Below are 24,338 nucleotides of genomic sequence, written 5' to 3' on the forward strand. Positions count from 1 at the left end.
GATTGGTCAGCTCGCACACTCTGTTCTGATTAGTCAACCACCGTTACAGCTGAACATCAGTGTTTATGTTTTACAATGGAGTTTGTTAGCAACCAGAAAATGACACCAGTAATGACAAACAGATGAGAATGCTGCGTGGGGTCTGGGTGCCGTGTTGGCGGGACGTTGCGGGGCTCGCTGATGCGCCCTGTGGGGCTCGAGGAGCGGACAGTGTGAGTTGGATTACTGTTTTTTCCTGGTTGCTGCGTGGGGTCTGCGTGCCATGCCCAGCATCCAGGGAAACACAGCGGGAAATCCACCTCACACTGTCCGCTCCGGGGGCCTCGCGGGGCGGACTCGTGAGCTTCGTAATGTCCCGCCAATGTGGCACTTAGTCTATATCCAGCATCCAGGGAAACACAGCGGGAAATCCACCTCACACTGTCCGCTCTGGGAGCCTCGCGGGGCGGACTCCTGAGCTGCTCGGGAGTCCACCCTGGCAGAGGGTGTACCTATTGTTCTATAGAGGGTGTGCCTATTGTTCTATAGCTGTGTGCCAATTGGTCAATTTGGACTTAGTGACGTCAATAGGCCCCGGAAGAAAAATGGAAAAAGAAAAATCTACAACGAGGCGTTCTTGGGCAGCATAGACACGTATTTTCTGTGCTAGAGTTTTACTCGCTACAGGGTGTACTTTGAGGGTTTGTGACTTTGCAGACCGTTTACATGCAGAAAAAGCTACATAACACACAAGGGGACGGGAAATAACCAGAAAAGCATATGATGGGACCTTTAAGAAATTGCTTTGTTTTGGATTCTATAAGCCTAGAGTCTGAGTCATCATATAGCTTTTCATAATAGTCTGCAAACGCTCCTGCTATCTCTAATGGATTTGCCAACATTTGTTTAGAATTAGGGTGTCTTACTTTTGAAACTATCCTATTTGTCTGGGCTTTTCTAAGTTGGAATTGCAAGAAGGCGACTTGCTCTGTTGCCCATCTTATAATATCTCTGATTTGTAAAATGTAGTGCTCCTTCTGCTTTGTATGTCAAAAGTTCATTCAATTTACATCTGATTCTTTTTAGTTCAAGTAAGGTGCTATTGTTGGATGTTCTTTTATGCTCTTCTTCCAATTCTCAAATGTTACTCTCCAGTCTTCTTTGCTGTTCCAGGCGAGCCTTTCTCAGCCTAGATGTTATTTCAATTATTTTCCCTCTAATAACTGCTTTTCCACCTTCCCATAAAGTTGACGGCGTTACCTCTCCATTATCGTTAATTTGAAAGTATTCCCCTAGATTTTGTTTTATCTCCTTCACTACATTCTGGTCAGATAGAATTGACACATTAAGCCTCCAATATTTGAAAGAAGAGTCTCTTCCCATGTCTATAGTCAGTGTAATAGGAGCATGGTCACTTATGGTTATAGTCTCTATGTCATAATTCAAGACTTGTTGTTATGTTTATGTTGTTGTGACACATAAAAAAAGTCTATCCTTGAATAACTACCATGTGGGTTAGAATAGAAAGTAAAGTATTTCCCTCTAGGATTGTTGTTTCTCCATGGATCTATGAGACCCAGCTCTTAAACCACATTGTTTAACACCTTAGATTTGTTGGGAGTTAAGGTTCAAGGGTTCAAGGTTCTTTATTGTCAATCTGACATAGCTACAGAGTAATTATGCAGTTGAAAATCTTATGTCACAGGCTTCTCCAACAATGCAACATAATAACATAACATAATAACAATAAGAGCATGAGCAATACAAAAATAATAATAGTTATAAAAATGAAATAAAGTTATGATGTGGAATAGTGCAGTACGAGTCTATATACAAGTTATTGGAATGATATATATATATTAGGTATTAGATACATACTACTGAGTAGCAGATGAATGTTTGATGTTGTTTCAACAGTTCAATTTTTTAACAGTCTCACTGCCCGCGGGAAGAAACTGTCTCCGAATCTTCTTGTCCTTGCCAGGATGCTGCGGTAACGTCTGCCAGACGGCAACAGAAAGAACAGTTTGTGGCTGGGGTGATGGGGGTCTTTGATAATCCTGAGGGAGTTGGTCCCTGTTCTGGTGGCAACCTGTCTAATTTGCCATTCTGGACGGTATTAAAATCCCCTCCTGAATTTCTAGTCCTGTCTCTCGATCTTACCATAGTGATCCTGACCGTGAGTTCACTCAGTGAGGAACTGTAGGTCTATTACTGTGGCGTGAGGCTCCTTCTTCTTCTCCTTCTGTCCCGTCATCGTTGTCCAACTGCTCTGCGCCCTCAGACTCTGTTGTCCATCTCTCTCATCCTCCTCCACACGGATCCCCATGTCCCTCAGCATGGGCGCAGCCTCCATTAATGTAGTGAATGTCTTAGTCCCTCACGCCAGAAACACTTTCAGCTGTGCAGGATATGGGGACTTTGCCTTCACGTTCTTCTCCTTTAACTTTTTTATTACGTCCCGCACCTGCTTTCTCTTTTTTTGAACCTCATTCGTGTAGTCTTGATTGAAGTAGATGGTCTGTCCCTCATATGTAGTCTTTTTTTTCCATGCCTGCTGTATAACCTGCTCTTTCACCCGATTATCTAGAAAGCGAACAATTATTTCGATGCGGATATCCACCTCGGCCGGAATTTGTAGTGATGAGCGGATAAAGCCAGAAACAAACCCTATCGTGTCATTTTTCTCAGAGCCCTCCGTTATGCCACGTATCCGCACATTGTTGCGTCTCGACCTTGATTCCAAGTCGTCTCACTTGGCAGCTAACTTTGCCTCTTGGTGAAGCAGGAAGGCGACCAAACGCTCCAGCCACGCCGTCCTGTCTTCCGTGTCCCCCAGCCTCTCTTCCATATTCACCATTCGCTGCTCTAACAAGAGGCACTTTCACACCGCAGTCCTTTCCCACAAAGGTTCATCAGAACTTAGTTCATGAGAACTCTTTAGTTCTCATGAACTAAGTACAGATCGCATTCACACCGGAATAAGTCCCTGGGGGAGGATTAGGCAAATGAAGCCGCTGACGTCACTTCTTCTTCTTCTGCTTTGGGTTTACTGGCAGGCCGCAAACAACTTCACAGCGTATACGGCCACCCGAAGTCCCCGGCCGGAAGTCCCCGGAGTTGGGGACTGGCTTCAGTAGAAGCTGCTGGGACTCCCAGCAGCTTCTACTGAAGCCTTCAGAGTAAATCGCCAGAACGCCGACACCTCCTCATCTCCATCGCTCCCATGTTTTCTTTTGTGTTGCCATAAGTTAGTCTCTCTGCGTTTGTGCACTGGGCTAATGCTAATGCTAATAATGCTAATGCGAGGATAATAAAATGGCGGCTTCACAAAACCTTTTGGGAGTTTTACGGGGCGTGGTTTGCATTCCGCCCAGCCAATCAGACATAGGAACCTTTTTTTCCCACGAAAGTCCCTGCTCTCTAGCAGGGACGGAAAAGGGGGTAAAAAGGTTCTCATGAACTAATTTTAGTTCCAGATTCTTTTGGTGTAAACGCAACATTTCGGAACTATATCGGAACTAAAGTGGAAAAGTACTGCGGTGTGAACGCGCCTAAGGTTGTTCTTTCCACAAGTTCCTTCCGGTTTTGGGCATTCTGGCTACGCATCACTCATTCACCAATGGGTAATGTTTAGATGGATTTTAGGAACTTCCCTGGCTCTAATGGTTAACAAGAGGTGTCAATCATCAAAATCTACCGATGGGTTCCAGAGATATGGAAAATTCACCCAAATCACCCTAAAGGTGTTTTTTGTTTGTTGCTAAACCTCTCTAAAAAGGTCAAATGTCACTTGTTTTGCATCAATCTTGATACAGGGTACTTATTAAATGTTATAGTTTGGATTCCTAAAGCTTTTAGTCTCCGATCCCATCATTCAAGGGTGGTTTTCAGTATAAGTAATGTCTTTTTTTTTGGACGGACACTATAATTTACATTTTTTTACTATGTTCAATCTGAATTTACTTTAAAATTAAATTAAAATATATTGATTCTGACTCTTCTACATCCAACTCACAGGTTTATCATTGCTTTGAGAAAAAAGATTATTAATTTACCCCTTTTAGAAGGGAAGTTATGGTCATTTGTTCTGGGAATGTCATTTTCGAGCCTGAGACCTGGAAAACAGGCTCGGGGCTTAACAGGTTAAGAAAACATTCTTCATGTTTATTTAAGTATTTATCATTCCCACGTTATAAGACAAAACAAAAGAAAACACCATCTTAGTTTTCTAACCACTACATTAAAAGAGTGCTTACTATACTGCATATTAACAGACAACTGAACAAGACTTCACAAGTCATGTTTATTTGCATAAACAATAACACACAAAAAATCAGAAAGCATATACGCCAAAAAGCTAAATAATTAAAACTTTAGAAAGCTGAAAAATCTTTACAAGTTATGCTTTGGATAATATGATTGATCTTGCCGTTATTGAAAAAATATGAAGAATGTCTAACTTCAAACTCTAATGGATCTTATGGAACTGATGATATTGGAGTTCATTCCCCAGTAAATGACACTGACGGGTCTTCTTGTTAGCAAAATCATAGCTGACACTCTACTTCTTCTTTGAATTATCTATGTTTAGAGCAAGCCAATCAGGAAGGTCACCAGGCCCTGAAGCAAATTCTCATTGAATTACATTGGGAAAGAGACGTCCGTAATTTTATGTTTTTTTTAGGTAAATCAACTTTCCAGTATGAACACTTGAATAGCCCTTATTTATATTATTAAATCCTAAAAGTTTTAAAATGCGCTAAAAGCCTGATAATTAATTAATGTGTGCCATAAGAGTAGGTCCTTATCTATTGCAACCTTCTTATATAAGTCATCATCGATGATTTTAAGGTCACTGTACCATTCAGTTTTCAATAAAAAAAAAAAATCCCAACGCTGACAGATTGTCTTGTCTTGGGAGCCGAAGGGAAGCAGGTTCAAGTCACAGAACCGACCAAGTAAAGAAAATAGACTATTATTTTGAGAGGCGCCAGTTTGCGTGATAGGCACAAAGTAGGTGCCCTCGAGCCAAGGCATCAAACACCCACACTGTTTCCAGGGCGCTGTTTAGTAGCTGCCCACACTCCTATACAGGGGCGGATCTAGAAAAATATTCATGGGTCGGCAAGAGGGTGGCAGGAGATTTTGAGGGGTGGCATCCCCTGGCAAAAGTATATACTGATTTAATCGCAGTCAATGTTAACTTGGAAAGCCACAATATTGATATTTTAACTCAATAACATTAGGTGACATTATTGTGGCACAACAGTAAATCCTTAAATATAAATATATAAGGTGGCAGACATAATTTAATGAATTTTAACTGAATGAGTTTGTTTCACTCAGACTTAGACCAGCAGGGGTACCAAATATATGCAGACTGCTGCAATAAGTACATTAATTAACTGTCTCATCGATGTTTGTCTGAATGAATATGATAATATTAACAATCATATTATTCCTATCAGCTGTCAATCACTTTTATGATTCACATATTAAGTGTTATTATTAAATAAACTATTTTTTGGAGGAGTTAATGATGAATGTTCCTCAAGATGCTTGCTCACCCTCCTTCAAATTTGAAAGACAAGTAATTACGATCATATATCAAAATTCAAAATAATCAAAAGAACAGTTCAGCGCCCCACAACTTTACTGCAGTTACAACCTTGACTTTACATTAGAAAGAACAAACATTAAAGAAGTGACTAATTGCATAAATTAGGGTTAAAAAACGTGTATATACTAAAACATATACATCGCTGCAGTTATTATCCAGTGGAAAGTCCTTACCTACTGGCCTAGTTAAATCAAAGTGGTTACTTTTCTTTGGCTGGGCAGTGTAGTTTTACACACCGTCTTATTTGACTTTCTCAGGACTTAACCTGTTACGCACCGCCCCCCCGGTACCGGGCGGATAAACGCGTCATTTGCAGGAAACAACGTCTAAGGAATCATAATATTTAATAAACTATGAATGTTTTATATCCATGTAACGGGAAGAAACTCAGCTAACTGATCTTTTTAATTTTTTTTCCCAAAAAAAACCCACAATGCTAACACTCAGCCTCTGAATTAGCCACGAGCAAAAAAATGTAACCTATCTCTGCACCTAAACTCACTCATAACTCCCTTATTACTTCACCTAGATGCACAGCCAACCACTCGTTTTGCATCAGCTGGAGACACAGAATCTGAGGGTGCCCACCTCAACACTCAGTGATAAACATTTGCGACGCTATAAACGAAAGCGTACATCATAACATGTGGAGCTAGGTAGCTAGAAACGCTAACATGGCTTACCTTGGTCAAAACTGGTCTTCAATGGCATTAAAACGATAAAAAAACGATGCTGCAGTTAATCCATAGGTTAATCCAATGTGTCTGTGTTCTCTTTGAAATTATTTCTGATAATCCATAAGCAATAAAACTGCTTTTTCGTTTCCAAATGTCAGAGCAAGAGATAGGTCCACTCTGCTGCAAAATTACATGCGCGCAGCCCCCACCTTTTCTCTTCACAACGTGTGTGTGTGGGGGCCTCCCCCTTCGATTCTATTGGCTCTAACGGTCAGAAAGAGGTGTCAACCATCAAAATCGACCAAGGGGGGCCAGAGTTATATCTCACACAGGCTCCGCCCTCTACTGGACTCTATGGGGACTACTCTCTATCATGCTGTGCGTGCTTTCACCTACTGAATTTACGTAAACGTAGCCGGCCAATCGGGGCGAGCCTACCTGAATGCGCGCGCAGGCCCACAGTATATAAGGCGGCTACACCCGCCGCCCCACTATCCTTTTTCTCTTCAGACGAGCTGACAACCGAAGAGTTAAACGTACGAAGATTAGAAGAAACGAAAAATGGACTCACCGTTACTGGAATGTCGGCCATGCCCCACCTGCCTTGGTTTGATCGCGGGCACCGATCTCCACCACCTCTGTTAGAGTGTTTGGGGGACCAGGATATGGCCGAGGCGGTGCCATTCACGTTCGCCATTCCAGCGGGGCGGATGGCTCCGTTTGCCGTTGTCGGGCACTTCCGGGTTCGGTCCATGGAGGTCCACCGCCCTAGGTGATGACCATGGCGGTGGAGCGCAGCTGCTCCCAGCGGGCAGCAGGCTGGGCAGGGAGCTGAAAAGAGCTCTGCCACGCTACCGCGTGACAGGGCGACTGCAGATAAACACGGGTGTGTTGGGCATCTCGCTCATTGCTGGAGATGCCCCCACCTCACCAGATCAGAGCGATTATTTGTAGCTTGATCGTGGCCGCTGCCGTTGTCTGCCGTGTGATGTCCCGGTGAGGGATCACGTCGCATGGCACTTTCCAAAAAGGACCGTGTTGATCTCCTGGGAGCCCCCGTGTTTACGGAAGGGCTCTTTGGATCGATCTCCTTGGTCACGTGGGTGAGGAGTAGGCTGCTTCTTGCTCATCCCCAGAGGAAAGAACACTGTCCCACACTCCCCGCCCCCTCTGTAAACTCCAGTATAGGAGCCAGCAGGTGGGCGCGTGCACGTGAGTGGAATAAACCATAGTGCTGTCAAAGCACTGTGCGGGTTCAAGAGAGTGATGTGTGTGTGAGAAATGCATTCAGTGAAAACGATTGCATTTATCCCAGAGTAAGAGTCATCTCTCTCCACATTTCCACTTTTCACCATAATGTCCGTTTCAAAGAGATGGCATTTGACAGAGTCGCGGCCCCACGGGAGCTGCCGCGGTGCGTTCAAGAACCTCAGTAGAAAATCGGCCCTTTTTTTCTGTGTCAGCCCCCATGCCAAAACTCCCTTTTATGGAAGGTTTGGCAGCGGAGTAGGCCACCAGAGAATACTACAGCTTCTTAGCTGTGGCTCCACAGGGGAATGGAAGCCCAGCTGTGTACTGACAGAGTAGAGGGGCAGGACACTGAGACTGGGTTACTCACTCCAGCTTTGCCGCGTCCCTCCTCCATTCAGGGGCAATAGAGAGGCAAATCTATCATCCTGGGAGGAGATAGGTTTCCTTTCAACAGAAAGTCAAAAAGAGGCCCTGTTGCAAGAACGGTGGGTTACGTATATAGTAACCCTAGTTCTAGAGTGATGTGTGTGTGAAAAATGCATTTAGTAAAAACGATTGCATTTATCCCAGAGTAAGAGTCATATCTCTCCACAATTCCACATTTTCCCATAATGTCTCGTTGAGATCGGCAAGGCCGTTTTCATACGATGTTAATTGGATACCCATTATGAGGCGCGGCCCCCATGAGAGTGGCCGCGGTGCGTTCAGGGACCTCCGCAGAAGAACAGCCATCGACCTGAAGAACGCTTACTTTCATGGCGAAATTGCTCCAAGAGCACAGAAAGTATTTGCGTTTTGCCTTCCAGGGGGTAGCCTACGAGTACAACAGACTGCCGTTCGGCTACTCCCTATCCCCACGCACGTTCAGCCACGACGCTGCAACCGCTGCGGGACCATGGCATGAGGGACGACCTCATAGTTATGGCCAGGTCCAGGGAATGGGCAATACTGCACACAGCCCAATTGATCCTACACCTAACCAAGTTGGGATGAAAAAGAAGTTGCGGTCAATTGGAAGAAGAGCTCCCCCATACCTCACCAGCAGGTAGAATATCTGGGGGTGATGCTCGATGCAGGCAGACTACGTGTCACCCTGACAGAAAGCAGACAGGCATCCCTGCTGCGGGCAGTCTGCAGGCTGCGTCAGGGGGCGACGGTGGCAGCTTTGATCATCATGCAGACTTTGGGTCTCATGACGGCTGCTCACTCCGTAGTGCCACTCGGACTGCTGCATGCACGTCGCATGCAGAGGTGGTTTACCGGCCTTCGTTTAGATCTTAAGACACAAACGACGTCTGGTGGCCATCCCCCCCCTCAGTATAGAGCAACCTCCGATTCTGGGGGTCCCCAGAGAATCTGCGGAGGGGAGCTCCACTGGGGCAGGTAACCTCCTATATCACAGTCTTCACAGACGCTTCAAAGGAAAAGAAAGTGACAGGATGGGGGGGGGGCGTGTCTAGAGAGAGCTGTGGGTGGTTGCTGGCCTCTGGCAGAGGCGCGGCACAGCAACCTCCTGGAGCTGCAAGCAGTGATGTTGGTCCTACAGCACTGCAAACCCTTAATACAGGGCAAACATGTGCTTGTAAGGAGCGACAACCGCACCACAGTGGCGTACATCAACAGGCAGGGCGGAGTCCGCTCAATAGCCTTGTTGACCGCAGCAGAGAACCTGTGGCTGTGGGTTTCACAGATTGTGTTGTCTCTAAGGGCCCTGCACATCACATTTTTTCCATGCACACTCTACACGAGGTAAGCGTGTGTGAGGGTGCCTTATCCAAGTTGCGGCCCCGACTTCTCCACAGTTACAACCAGATGGGAGGAAGTGGGGATGCAGTGGATGTTAGCCAAAAGCCGGTCAGGGACGGTGTGGTGGGTCGATGTTGTTGGACGACAGGGCGTTTATACATCGGGGCTGTGTGAGATATAACGGGGGGTTACGTATTGTAACCCTAGTTATATAAACACAGGCGGAGCCCTCTACCTGGGGGCCCTGTCTTTCCTAGTCCGCTCGCTGAAGAGTGTATAGGATAGTGGGGCGGCGGGTGTAGCCGCCTTATATACTGTGGGCCTGCGCGCGCATTCAGGTAGGCTCGCCCCGATTGGCCGGCTACGTTTACGTAAATTCAGTAGGTGATAGCACGCACAGCATGATAGAGAGTAGTACCCATAGAGTCCAGTAGAGGGCTCCGCCTGTGTTTATATAACTAGGGTTACAATACGTAACCCCCCGATATGGAAAAAAAACCATTTTCACCCAAATCACCTCAGAGGTGGGGTGGTTTTGGCTAAACCTCTCTAAAAAGGTCAAATGTCACTTGTTTTGCATCAATCTTGATACAGGGTACTTATTATATGTTGTACTTTGGATTCCTGAAGCTTTTAGTCTACTAACCCATCATCCAAGGGTAGTTTTCACTATCTGTAAAAAAGAATTTTTGGACGGAGACTATAATTTACAGTTTATTACTATGTAAAATCTGAATTTTCTTTAAAATAAAAAACATCTATATTGATTCTGACACTTCTACATCCAACTCACAGATGTAACCTTGCTTTGATAAAAGAAATTATTCATATAACCCTTTTAGAAGTTAAGTTGTAGTCATTTGTTTTGGGCATGTCATTTTCGAGCCTGAAACATGAAAAACAGGCTTGGTGCTTAACAGGTTAACCTGTTAAGCCCGAGAGACCCCGGTACCGGGGCACTGTCGCTACATCTTGCAGGAAACAGTGTCTGAGGGCATGTTCATTTAATAAAACTATGAATGTTTTATATCCATGAAGAAACTCATCATTTTTTTTTTTTTAACACTGAGCCTCTGAATTAGCAACGAGCGAAAAATGCTAACACCTTACTGAACCGAAAATCACTCACAAAACCTTATTATTTATCTTTTCAACACATCGTTTCACATCGTGAGGTGACACAGATTCGATTGACACCGACATTACCACTGAATTATACGTATTTGCGACGTTATAAGCAAACACGGACATCAAAACAGGTGACGCTAGGTAGCTAAAAATGCTAACATTTTTACCTTTGCTCTGTAGTCTCTCCAAAGTGGTCTTCAATGGCATTAAAACGATAAAAACGCTGCTGAAGTTAATCCATAGGTTAATCTAATGTGTCTGTGTCCCTTTGAAATGATTTCTGACAATCCATAAGCATTAAAACTGCTTTTCCGTTTCCAGATGTCAAAGCTAGAGATAGGTTCACTCTGATGGAAAATGACATGCGCGAAGCCCCCACCTTTTCTCTTCACAACATGTGTGTGGGGGACTCTCCCTTCAATTCTATTGGCTCTAACGGTCAGAAAGAGGTGTCAACCATCAAAATCGAGCAAGGGAAGCCAGAGATATTGAAAATCCACCCAAATGACCCCAGAAGTGGTTTCTTTTTGCTAAATCTCTCTAAAAAGGTCAAATGTCACTTGTTTTGCATCAATCTTGATACAGGGTACTTATTATATGTTGTACTTTGGATTCCTGAAGCTTTTAGTCTACTAACCCATCATCCAAGGGTAGTTTTCACTATCTGTAAAAAAGAATTTTTGGACGGACACTATAATTTACAGTTTTTTACTATGTAAAATCTGAATTTTCTTTAAAATAAAAAACATCTATATTGATTCTGACACTTCTACATCCAACTCACAGATGTAACCTTGCTTTGATAAAAGAAATTATTCATATAACCCTTTTAGAAGTTAAGTTGTAGTCATTTGTTTTGGGCATGTCATTTTCGAGCCTGAAACATGAAAAACAGGCTTGGTGCTTAACCTGTTCCACTCTGAGCCTGTTTTTCAGGTCTCAGGCTCGAAAATGACATTCCCAGAACAAATGACCATATCTTCCCTTCTAAAAGGGTTAAATTAATAATCTTTGTTCTCAAAGTAATGATAAACCTGTGACTTGGATGTAGAAGTGTCAGAATCAATATAAATGTTTTTTATTTTAAAGAAAATTCAGATTTTACATAGTAAAAAACTGTAAATTATAGTGTCCGTCCAAAAATTATTTTTTACAGATAGTGAAAACTACCCTTGGATGATGGGTTAGTAGACTAAAAGCTTTAGGAATCCAAAGTACAACATATAATAAGTACCCTGTATCAAGATTGATGCAAAACAAGTGAAATTTGACCTTTTTAGAGAGATTTAGCCAAAACCCCCCACTTCTGGGGTCATTTGGGTGGATTTGACCTATCTCTGGCCCCCCTTGGTCGATTTGGTTGGTTGACACACCCTTGTGACCGTTAGAGCCAATAGAATCGAAGGGGGAGGCCCACTCACACACTTGTTGTAAATAGAAAAGGTGGGGGCTACGCGTCTAGAATTGAAACTGGATTTGCAGATTTTCTCCTTCTGGAGTTTGGATCCGTTTTATTGCTTATGGATTATCAGAAATAATTTCAAAGAAGGCACAGATACATAGGATGAACCTATGGATTAACTGCAGTATCGTTTTTGTATCGTTTGAATGCCATTGAAGACCAGTTTTGACCAAGGTAAGCCATATTGGCGTTTTTAGCTACTTAGCTCCACATGTTGTGATGTACGCTTTAGTTTATAGCGTCGCGAATGTTTATCACTGAGTGTTGAGGTGGGCACCGGTAGATTCAGTGTCTCCAGGACACCAAAAACGAGTGGTTGGTTTTGCATCTAGGATAAGTAATAAGGGAGTTGTGAGTGAGTTTAAGTGCCTTTGTAGGTTACGTTTTTTCGTCGAGGCTAATTCAGAGGCTGAGTGCTAGCATTGTGGGTTTTTTTTGAAAAAAAAAATTAAAAAGATCAGTAAGCTGAGTTTCTTCCCGTTACATGGATATAACACATTCATAGTTTTATTCAATATTAAGATTCCTTAAACGTTGTTTCCTGCAAATGACGCGTTTATCCGCCCGGTACCGGGCGGAAGGTGCGTAACAGGTTAACAGGTTAACCTGTTAAGCCCGAGAGACCCCGGTACCGGGGCACTGTCGCTACATCTTGCAGGAAACAGTGTCTGAGGGCATGTTCATTTAATAAAACTATGAATGTTTTATATCCATGAAGAAACTCATCTAACTGATCTTTTTTTTTTTTTTTTTCAAAAGAAAACCCACAATGCTAACACTGAGCCTCTGAATTAGCAACGAGTACTTATTATATGTTGTACTTTGGATTCCTAAAGCTTTTAGTCTACTAACCCATCATCCAAGGGTGGTTTTCACTATAAGTAAAAAAGAATATTTGGACGGACACTATAATTTACAGTTTTTTACTATGTAAAATCTGAATTTTCTTTAAAATAAAAAACATCTATATTGATTCTGACTTTTCTACATCCAACTCACAGGTTTATCATTACTTTGAGAAAAAAGATTATTAATGTAACCCTTTTAGAAGGGAAGATATGGTCATTTGTTCTGGGAATGTCATTTTCGAGCCTGAGACCTGAAAAACAGGCTCAGGGCTTAACAGGTTAAGCATTCAGCAATGAATTGTCAGCCGTTGGTCCTGATTCTTAAAATGTCTTGCTCTTAGCCTTGAATGACAGAGCATAAAACATCTTGTCTCTATATAATATTTTGCTCTGGAGCTGGTTAGGTGTGCAGCTAAAGTCAATAAGGTAATCTACCATGGTGAGAAGTGAACTATTGTCCTAGGACCATTAAAAAAAACTGCCTCGGGTTAACTTTTTCTCACCAACTCCAAATCCTTCCTTTTTGTATGGTCCTTGGATCTTGAATGCTAGTTAGGCTTATATTATTTAGATAACTCACAGGATGCAAAATATTACCACATGGTGACCTCAGGGAAGCAGGAAGATTGTACAGTTCTGTTGTTCCCTCATTATATGGAAGTGGCCTTGGTGTCTTTAAAAAACTGCAGTTGTCTTTGGCTGCAAGCTCTTGTAAAATGCTGGGCTGTCTTTAAGCTGCAGGCCCCCTGTAAACTGTGCTATGTGTTGTCAGTGTTGTTGTCGTGCAAAAGGAACAGGGTTGGATATTGTTCCTATGACAAACACTGAAAAACATCATTTGTTGCTGATTCTAGGATTCGATTCACTCGAGGCTACTGCGTCTCTGAAATATAACCGCAACAAGAATACTCTCACCACTGAGGTTGTCATTCCCGACTACGATGTGGAAGCAGGCATTAGGCTGGCTGTAATTGAGAGTGATGCCAGAGGAAAGAAGATGAGAGGTATTACTATTGATGTCACCAACAGGAACATCCCACAGCTGACTCTTATAGGACATACAAGGTACATCGTTCTGCGAAACCAACCTAAAGATACATAATAAGTTCAGCTGTGCTCTCTGGTGTCTTGAGAGATTTTTTGTTTTATAAACATACTAGAAAATGAAAATGACTGAGAAATAATCCAATATGTATGTCCTTGTTTTAGACTTCATATGATGAATGATGCCATGCTGCAGCTACAGATGGTCATTCCCATTATAAAAACTGAAGCCTCTGTCTCTGCAACCCTAAAGAAGGATAAGGATGTGCTCATGGACTTAGTGACAGCCATAAACCTCCCTAAGACATCCTACCAACAAAAAGCTTCCCTAAAATTTGGTAACTTTCATCACTCACTTCAGCACAGAAAGGAGATGTAAAACATTCTTTCATCCTTAATTTGTTGGTGGATTTGGATTTCTCTTTACAGATGATGACAAGTTTGAGGTGGAACTGAAATCTGACATGAATATAGAGATTCATAAACTGATCCCAAGTATAGTTGATCATCACAGGCAGCTGCAACAACTCATTGATCATATCCTGGACCAGACAGTGGCAAAGACTGATATGAAACTGCGTCACATAGTCACCAAAGGAATTGAGGTATCACTTGGACATTTGACACTATATAAACTACCATCTTCAAGAAATATAGAAATATTTTAGTGAAAATGGAGCCTTGTGACTAATGATTCATTGACTATTTGTTTGGTGGGCCATTATGCCATAGTGATGTGCATAAAATGAACAAACAAATATTTTAGAACAAATCATTAAATATCTGGTATGAACAGTAACACCAACTGGCTGTACTGCTTAAACTGGTTTCCATATACTAGTGCAGTCATTGATCTTGATTACAGCACATTAACAGGAAGAAATGAGCATGATCGGAATCAAAACAGCTTTCAAACTTTGAAGTTTTGTTAAAGTGAAATGTGATGTCACCCTGAAGGCAGGTGATATATGGTTGGACAAACTGACAGCACGCATCCCCTATCTTGTAAATCTGCGAAGTAAGAGAAGCATCTCAGATCTGACCCTGCCAGCTTTGCCCGAGAAACTGTTTGTGCATTCGTAAGTTTTTTTAGAGTTTAAAAATACTTCTTGCTTTCAGATTTTACTGATCATAAACCATAATTTACAGATTCAACTGAACAATTTGTTGTGTCATGTGGTTTCCTATGCATGGTAACTTTATTATTACATTTTCAACATTGGAATAATATTGATTATGCATTTTTTAACAGTGACAGCTTGTTCCGATACCAATTCAACAAGGATAAGATGGCCATCTCAATTCCTCTTCCACATGGAGGCAAAACGTCAGAAGAGCTGAACATACCAACAACAGTGTCTATTCCCCTTATAGATTTACCAACAATAGGCCTTAATATTCCTGCCAAAACCGTTAATCTACCATCATTCACTATACCTCCTTTTTTGGATTTGACTGTCCCCCTTGTCGGTCTGGTTGAAGCATCCACCAAGATCAACAGCAACTTCTACAGCTGGGAAGGTTCCATCTCTGGGGGCAACAACACTGTGGATGTCCCCAACTACATTGTACAGTACAAGGCAATGGCCCAATCACCTTTCAACCTACTTTCATACAAGCTTGAAGGTCAGTAATTGGGTAAAACCAAAAATGTTATTGTTTTTCTGTTTTACTGGGGAGAACTCTGCAAAAATAGAACATATTCAAACAAATACAATTCATAAAAAACAAGGTATACAAAATAGCATAGTCCAGTCATATAGTCTCTAGGGGTGCAACAACTAATCGACATAATCGATTAAAATCGATGACCAAATTAGTTGCCAACTAATTCAGTCGTCGATTCGTTGGGTCTATGTTGTTACTCTCTGTTTGCGGAGCTGGCTATGTCACTTGAAAAAAAATACATTCGAAAAATGGCGGAGGCGTAGAGAAGCATGGTCCGACTAAAATCAGCTTGGGAGCACTTCACTTTAAACAACAGTAAAAAGTGTGTTAAAATCGAACTTGCATGGTACGGGAGCACCACAGTGATGCAGGAACATCTCAAATGTAAAAAAAAAAACACCCGATCAAGATCCCTCCGCTTCGCGTCAGTCTCTGTGATGATACTGTCCGTGTTTTTTTTCCTCCAATAATGACCGGCTCGCTGTACATTACCCGGCTTATTACACGGCCAAATACTAAACAAACTAACGACTAACTTGACTTATTTTAACTTATTTAAACTATGCCAATTTATTGATTCAGCTATTTCAAAGTGTTTGCAAATAGGTCGGGTTGAGACACTGTCTGCTGTATTTATGTGTGTGTAAGAAAGTGTAACTGCAGAGACGATCTACCTATTTGTTGTAGCAAAGCCTGTTAACACTTTTTGTTTGTGATTCACAATGATATTCTTTATAATTTATAATTTTGTATAATGTATTATTATTTATAACGGCTCAGGTCTGATCTGGTATGATGCAGAATAACATATTAAAGGTGGGGTAGGTAATTTGAGAAACCAGCTCGAGCGCGCTAGAATTTGAAAATACACAGCCGGAAGAAATCTGCTACTTCCTTACAGAGCCCCTCCTCCAACACACACGAATGCGCACATGACCAATGAGGGCACGAGATACATTTGTGCACAGATGGAAGGCTGACAGGCAGGTAGGCCATCCAGTTATTTCAGCCGGGCCGGCTAAAATGATTGGTCATACTTTTTACAGTATTACGGCTTCCACAGATGACATTTTTTTATGGATTTTTTGTCAAAGCACTTAAGATATTCATTGCTATCGGGATGTTAAGAGCATTCCATGGAATATAACAAAAAGTGTATCTCGAGCCGGTTTCTCAAACTTACCTACCCCACCTTTAAGCTTGTGTGTTGCGAATTCTGATAATAAAATACTTTCTGTCTGTCTGTTTCAAGGAACCGGGATGATGTCAGGAAAAGCCGATGATAATTTGAAGTACCTTCTGAATAGTTCCTTCAGCCATAGCCTCATTGACACAAGCTTCAGTGTCTTTAACACATTAACGGTAACAAACACATTGAATGCAAGAGCCAACTACAAGATTGAAGCCTCTAGTCCAATTGGCCTGCAAGCATCTCTATACTACTCTGCTAAGTCAACTTCAACTATTGATTCATGTAAAGTCTCAGGAGATGGCACAGTTGATGGATTGCTCAAAATATGTTCATTCTACACCAATACCTCCTACACCCACAGCTATAACATGAGTCCGCTTGAGGGAAAAGGAAGAGGAGATTCCAACCTTCACTTCAACTTGCCATTCATGGAAGTTCACAACATGATCCAAGGAGTTTACGCAAACTCTGAGTTGAACATTGTGTCCAAAACCAATGTCCAAAAGGATGTCTTCAACCATGTAGCAGACCTCAAGTATAAAGATGCACAACTGACCCTAAAGTGCAATGCAGTTGCCTCAGCAATGGGTAAATCACTCAATAACAAAGTTGAGCTTGGAGTGTCCAGTCAAATGGCCATCCTCAGAATTGAGTCACAGGCAGATGGTGACTCAAATAGAGCATTTTCACTTATAACAGGATCCCTGGATTCAAATGGTCTTGAGGTCAACTCTGAAGGTTCTCTCACATTGGACACAGGTCGTGGATTGCACAAAGCTTCTCTTTTGGTTAGCAGAAATGATCTGACCACAAGTGGAACTAACATCATTCAGTGTAGCCCTGTCACAGTGGAGAATATTTTCAGTGGTGCCATTGACAACAATGGAGCATCCTTTTCATCCGGGGTCAAAACATTGGCTATGGAGAGCAGGGGAGAGCTGAACATTGAAGTTAAAATCACAGCTGCTGAAGCTTCTTTGAATGGTGTCTTCAAGGGCCATGCATATGACGCAACCACAAGAAACAACATAGACATTATTCTGAACCGAAGGGCTCTGGCCTTTACTAGCAATACCATGGGGACATTCAAGCAGATGAATACAGAAAATAGCCACACACTGACCCTAACTTTGTGGACCCTAGCCCTCCAATCCAAGACTAAAAACTTTATCTGTGAAGATATGCACTACAAGCAAGACACCAGGGTAAATATTAAGCCATTTGTTATGTCATTTGATTTGTCAAATGACCTCAGGTTTTATGATATCAGTTTGAACAATGTTGGCCACATGAAGCTTGAGCCAATTAAGATGGATCTGAGTGGAAATATGAAGGGAGCATATGGAGAAGAACACAACATTAAACATACCTATGAGCTGAGTATTGACAATATGGCTGGAAAAATGAAATACAACATGTCTGGGAACTTAACGGATGCCCAACTAAGTCACAACTGTGAACTTGAGATTGCTGGACTTTCCTCCAAGTTAAACTGTGAGGCACAAATAAAGTCAGAACCTCTACGTTTTGACAGTACTATTCGCACCATGGCACAGCCTTTCAGGCTCACTCTTGATGCGATCGTAAACAGTGATGGAGAAATTAATCTATATGGGAAGCACGCCGGACAGCTGAACAGCAAGTTGTTAATTAGAGCTGAGCCCCTAGCTTTTACACACTCACATGACACCCGGGTGTCAACCACACATATGCTTCCAAGTGGAGAGTCTTCCACTCATTTAGAAAACCAGTTTGATGGCCTCCTGACACCAAGTGACCAATCTCTGACCTGGAAAGTAAAATCTGAACTAAATAACCATGCTTATAACCAGGACATCAGTACTTTTAATAATCCTGAGAAGATTGGATTAGAGTTTTCAGGAGTAATGTTAACAGACATTTTCAAGAATTTGGGCAAAAAAGACACGAAATCAGAAATACAAGAATTTAGTATGGCTGGTTTCATCAAGTATGACAAGAACGGTGACTGTCACGTCATTGACATCCCATTAATTGAAAGCTTTCCTGTTGCTTTGGAGCAGTACAAGAACACACTTGTCCAAGCCTTAGAATCACTTCAACAGTTCATCCACAATTTAGATGTTATTCAGCTAATCACTGACTTCAGAGCCAAGCTAGACAGGGTACCTATGCAAGTGACACACTTCATGCAAGAAATTGACTTAGAGAACAAAGTAAATAAAGTAAAAGCTAAATTGGATTATCTGGTCAATGAGTTTGCTGTAACTATGAATGATTTGGAGGTTGCTGTGAACAATTTGAGAGAGTTCATTGAAAATACAGTAATGGACTTTGCCACTAAAGTAAGAGATCTCATCCTTACAATAAAAGAGTATGTCAAGGCCAGACACCTTATCAACATGATAACAGATGTACTTTCACAAATTGGAAATAAGCTTTGGTCCATTGATGAACAGTATGAAATTAAGCATTCACTTGTCAAAGCACTTGATACCATCGAGGACATCATCAGACAGATTGATTTTCAGAAGCTCACAGAAAGCAGTTCTGTGTGGCTTCGAGAATTTGATTCTAAATATGGAGTCTTGGAGAAAATCAAAGACAAACTTTCTGAAATGAAACAGGCCATTCAAATCTTTGACTTTAAAATGTTTTTTGAAGATTTAAAGGATTACCTTCTATCAATAGATTTGGCAAATTATTTTGAGCAGCTGTCATATAGAATCCCCTCTTCGGAGATAGCAAAAGTCATGGAATCTATGAACGATGTTATTGTCAACTGGATTGATGAATATGAAATCCCCAACAAAATCAATACGCTGTATTTCTACATTAGGGATCTTCTTTTAAAATACAGTCTTGATGAGAAATGTAAAGAATTATTAGATCAGCTAGTGATTCTAGTCAATGAATTTAAAATTGATGAGACTGTGCGGTTGATTGTAGCAACTTTGAAATCTGTCCATTTTGAATTGGTTTATGATAACATTATGCAACTTCTGCTCAGCGTGACAAGACAGCTCAAAGAAATTGAATTTAGGAAAAGCATTGATGAGCTTCATAAACATATATCATCAATGATTAAATCACTGAAGGAATTTGACTACAGTGCATTTGTTGACGAGTCCAACAAGAGGATTGCTGAACTAACAAATAATATCAACAAACAGATTAAAACATATGAGGTTGTGCAAAAACTTGAGGCAGTAAGGGAATTTTTCAGAGAGATCCAAAGTTCCACCTTCACATATTTGGACAACCTAAAAAAAACTAAACTTGCTGATGCCTTGAATAAATTGAAAACTGTGATTGACAAAACATTTTACAATGACATCAAGATGAAAGTGCAAGATATTCTCGAAGATATGCGACAAAGAATCCTTGACATGGATATCAGAAACGAAATGTACATTTACCTCAAAAGAGCAAGTGAATCCTACACTAATGTGGTTGCCTACATTTCTGCACAGTTTAACCAACTGACAGTTGAGATCAGAAAACTTGCCAATGATAAGGAGATCATCACCCAAATCAAACAAACTGTAGATGGAGTTCTTGTTGCACTGAGAACAGCTGAGATTAAAGTTTCCACTTTTACTATACCTCTCACTGACCTTATCATTCCAGCATTTACAATCAACCTGAACAAACTGCAAGAGATCAGCATCCCAGCTCAAATTTCAGTCCCTGAGTTCACCGTCCTCAACACCTACACAATTCCTGCCTTCACCATTGACTTTGATGAGATCAAAGCAAACATAATTTATATCATAGACAACATCAGGGAATTTGAGATCGAACTTCATGACCCTGGGGAAATCTTTGGTGACCTCAAAGTTCTCTACCTACCTGAATTACCAGATCTCACCTTACCGGAAATAAGTCTTTCAGAAATAACATTTTCAGCCTTCATCATCCCCAAGTTAAATTATAATGATTTTAAAATCACAATGCTCCCAATTCCAGTGTTCACATTACCTGAGGTTCGAAGTGACATTTGTATCCCAATCTTTGGCAAACTTCATGGAGAATTTACAGTGAACTCCCCACAGTACACTCTTCACACTACAGGGAAGATTGAGAACTCAACATCCACACCAAAAAACCCACAGTTTACAGCCACTCTTACTTCTTTTGCCAAATCACCCATTGAGCCCCTTGAATACACATATGAAGCCACTGCACAATTGGAAGCTCCTAGAATGAAGAAGTTGCTTTTCACAGAAACCGTGAAAGCCACACATGTTGCCTTCTCAATAGATCATGGAGTATCCATGACACTCACTGGCTCTTCCGCAGAGGCTTCTGCTAAGACCACTGCCAAGGCTACAACCCAAATCTATACTGCAAACCTGGTCAACAATATGAAACTTACATTAAAGAATGGTATCTTTGCAGTAATAGACACAAACTACGACCACAGCGTTGACAATCCATCAATTGAAACTTCAAATCAGGCATCAGTGAAACAGAATATAACAGCCAGCCTGGATTCAGGTAGAATAACTGTGACTGGTGAAACTACTGGTAATGGAAAGTGGTCCATTCAAGACTATTTTGATGAAGGTACATACAATAGCAATGCTGAATTCAACATCAATTTTAGCACTGCCAAATTTACTTTTGTAGGAGAAACAGACTGTAAGGCCATGAAATTGAAGCAAATGCTGACCGCTGAATCCGTGATCTTAAACCATGTCACTGTTTTAGCAAAATGGGAAACTGAAGTACCATCTGTCAAGAACAGTGTTATGATTTTAAATGCAGAGGCTAATATTTCGGACTTAAAAATTGCAGTGATAGCCTCTCATAATGCTGAATTAACTGGAAGCCTGACTGGATTCATTGCCAACTCTCTGGAATTCATGGTCCATCCATTTGAAATTGTGCTTGATGTCAAGAATAAAGTAAACTCCAAGATGATATTCCCATTAAAACTTACTGGTAAAGTGGATCTCCAGCAGGATTATAGTGTTGTACTAAATTCTGAAAAGCAGCATGCTTGTTGGTTTACTTTGGCAAGATTTAACCAGTACAAATACAATCACAACTTTACAGCAGAAAACAATGACCTGGACATCTTCTTTCACTCATACGCTAATGGAGAGGCTAATTTGGACTTTTTGACTGTTCCTCTAACTATCCCAGAGATAACCGTACCCTATCTCAATATTAATATTCCTGAGGTCAAAGAGCTCTCTCTGTGGGAAAATGCTGGATTTACAACCTTGCTCACCAATCCTCAACAGTCATTTGATATCAACCTGAAAATGCATTACTACAAGAACCCAGATACACACATCTTTGAATTACACCTTGAACCAATTTACAATGTAATTATAGACAACGCCAACTTCATCCAGGCTCAATTTGAACAATGTAGAGACAAAGTAGTTGCACATTTAAAAGATTCGTACAACAAAGCAAAGTCACAGTATATCAAACACAAAATAGACACCTCTAGTCTGCCTCCTCAAATCTTCACTGTCCCTGGATACAAAATACCAATATTGAATATTGATGTTTCCGCTATTAGTGCTGAGATGCCTGCCTTTAGTTACTTTGTCCCCAAGGAGGTCAGTACACCAAGCTTCAAAGTTCCAGCACTAGGTTTTACTGTGCCATCCTATACCCTTGTTCTACCATCTTTGGGTTTACCTGTTATCCATGTTCCAGAAACTTTAGGTGAAATACAACTCCCCACTTTCACACTACCAGCCATTCAAAACAACATTTTGATCCCAGCCATGGGTAACATAACTTTTGACTTCTTCTTTAAATCCACTATAATCACCTTAAGTTCTAATGCTGGCTTTTTCAACTATTCAGACATTGCTGCACGGTTCAGCACTTCTTCAACATCTGTGTTTGACATTTTAAATGGAAAAATTGATGGCACCACCAGTTTGGCAAAGAATAGAGGAATACAACTGGTCACCACTGTGTACCTAGAACATAAAAATGTAGAAGCAAACCACAAATGTGATGTTAATCTCACCGAAAGGAGCTTGGAAGCTTCTCTAGTAAACACTGCAAAAATCAATCTACCCTTCTTAAATCTACAGTTCGGTCAGGAACTCACCGGAAATACCAAGACAAATGCAACTTTAGTTTCTAAGAAAAAAATAAAATATATGTTTAACATTCCTCTGATTAGGTCGGTAGGAAAAGGAAATCTTGATATAAACTGGGTCCTGGAAGCACCTTCTTCCTATGTGTCATTAGAGACCTCCACAGAAGGGAAGTCAGATATAACACTAATGGACAGTTGTAACTTTGATGGAGAGCTAGAAAATGTGGCCAGTTTTTACCTTAATGCCAATAACCTACGATCAACGGTTAGGACGGTCTTAAACTCAAACATTGACAAACAGGAGAAACTAAAACGAAGCACATACAATAAAGTCTTCCAGTTTGATGTAAATAATAACATAGCCCTTGAGGTCTCATTACGGCGAATGTTTGCAACAGTTGATCACACCAGCAATAACAATATTGATATTGCATCTTTCAACACTAATGGAAAGTACATTGTTATAGGAGAACTAGATGTTGTTCCTCTAACAACTTTCAAGACTACATTAAACATTGATGCAAGTCAGCCAAGTAGCTTGGGTAATACTGGACTCTTTCAGAGCATCAACCTTGCTATCAGCTCGGACAAACAGTCTTTCGCTTGGAGTGGTAAGGAGCAGCTGGCATCCATCATCCATGCTTGTGATTTACTCATTTCCAATGATGAATCCGAAGTACGTATGGACTTGACCGGATCAGTGGAAGGCCACCAAGCTTTCCTGAAGTCAGTTAGGCTTCCTGTATATCAGAAAACAATCTGGGATGTTCTCAAGTATGACCAGGTCACACATTTGGATGACTTACACTTTTTTAACATCTCTTCCAGCATTGTGTACACAAAGACTATTTATGGCCAGGAGTATAAAATACCATTTAAACTATTTGAAAACAGCATGACTTTTAATATCCCAGAAATTAGCATTGCAGTGCCGTTTTGGATGAAAGAAATTCCACTCTCAATCAGGAAGATAGACATGCGATTTGAAAAGCCAGATGTCCCTGATCATCTCACTCTTCCCCCTGCCATCTCAGTTCCAGCCTTTGATGTACCATTTACCAACTTGCATGTGGAACCCTTTACAATTGATCCAAAGAACCTAAACATGCCTAAGGTTATCACTACTACAGCCTTTCAAATCATGTTGCCTCTCTTGCCAATAATGTCAGTGCCCAGTTACATTATTGAAACAGAGTATCTACAGGGGAAAATGTCTTTCCTTTCATTTAAGATTCCACAATATGAAATCACAGTGTCATCTTTCACACTACCAACATCCTTTAACATTGGAGAGCACAGTATCAGCTTAAATGAAATCACAAACCAGATATTAAACCTCGAACTTCCAACCATCATTATCCCAGAGCAAAAAATTGAAGTCCCTGAAACTGCCTTTCATCTTCCTTCAAGTGTGTTTATCCCAACTTTTGGATCCCTCAGTGCCACTCTGAAGGTTTCCTCTCCTATATATAATGTGTCAACAACTGCCAAGCTGGAGAAAAAGAACTCTAACCTCATAACTTTGCTGAATTCCACATGTACTTCTACTATGATCTTCTTGGAATATGACCTCTCTGGTAAGACAAACACACACTGTACTTTACTTTACTCGATAAGACCATGTTGTGGTCAATTCTATAGCCAATAAGTTGCTTTTTAATAGAC

The 24,338-nt window shown here is 41.2% G+C and overlaps 1 protein-coding gene across 1 annotated transcript in view; it reads left to right on the plus strand.

The window, feature by feature from the left end:
• apoba (apolipoprotein Ba) overlaps positions 1–24,338 on the plus strand; it is a 62,662-nt gene that overhangs the window by 29,866 nt on the left and 8,458 nt on the right. Inside the window, 6 exon segments of the mRNA XM_034134133.1 lie at positions 13,569–13,779; positions 13,924–14,096; positions 14,188–14,363; positions 14,716–14,837; positions 15,011–15,384; positions 16,679–24,250. Coding sequence (XP_033990024.1) covers positions 13,569–13,779; positions 13,924–14,096; positions 14,188–14,363; positions 14,716–14,837; positions 15,011–15,384; positions 16,679–24,250 — 8,628 coding nt within the window.

Source organism: Trematomus bernacchii, unplaced genomic scaffold (assembly GCF_902827165.1).
Source record: "Trematomus bernacchii unplaced genomic scaffold, fTreBer1.1, whole genome shotgun sequence".
Classification (NCBI taxonomy): domain Eukaryota; kingdom Metazoa; phylum Chordata; class Actinopteri; order Perciformes; family Nototheniidae; genus Trematomus; species Trematomus bernacchii.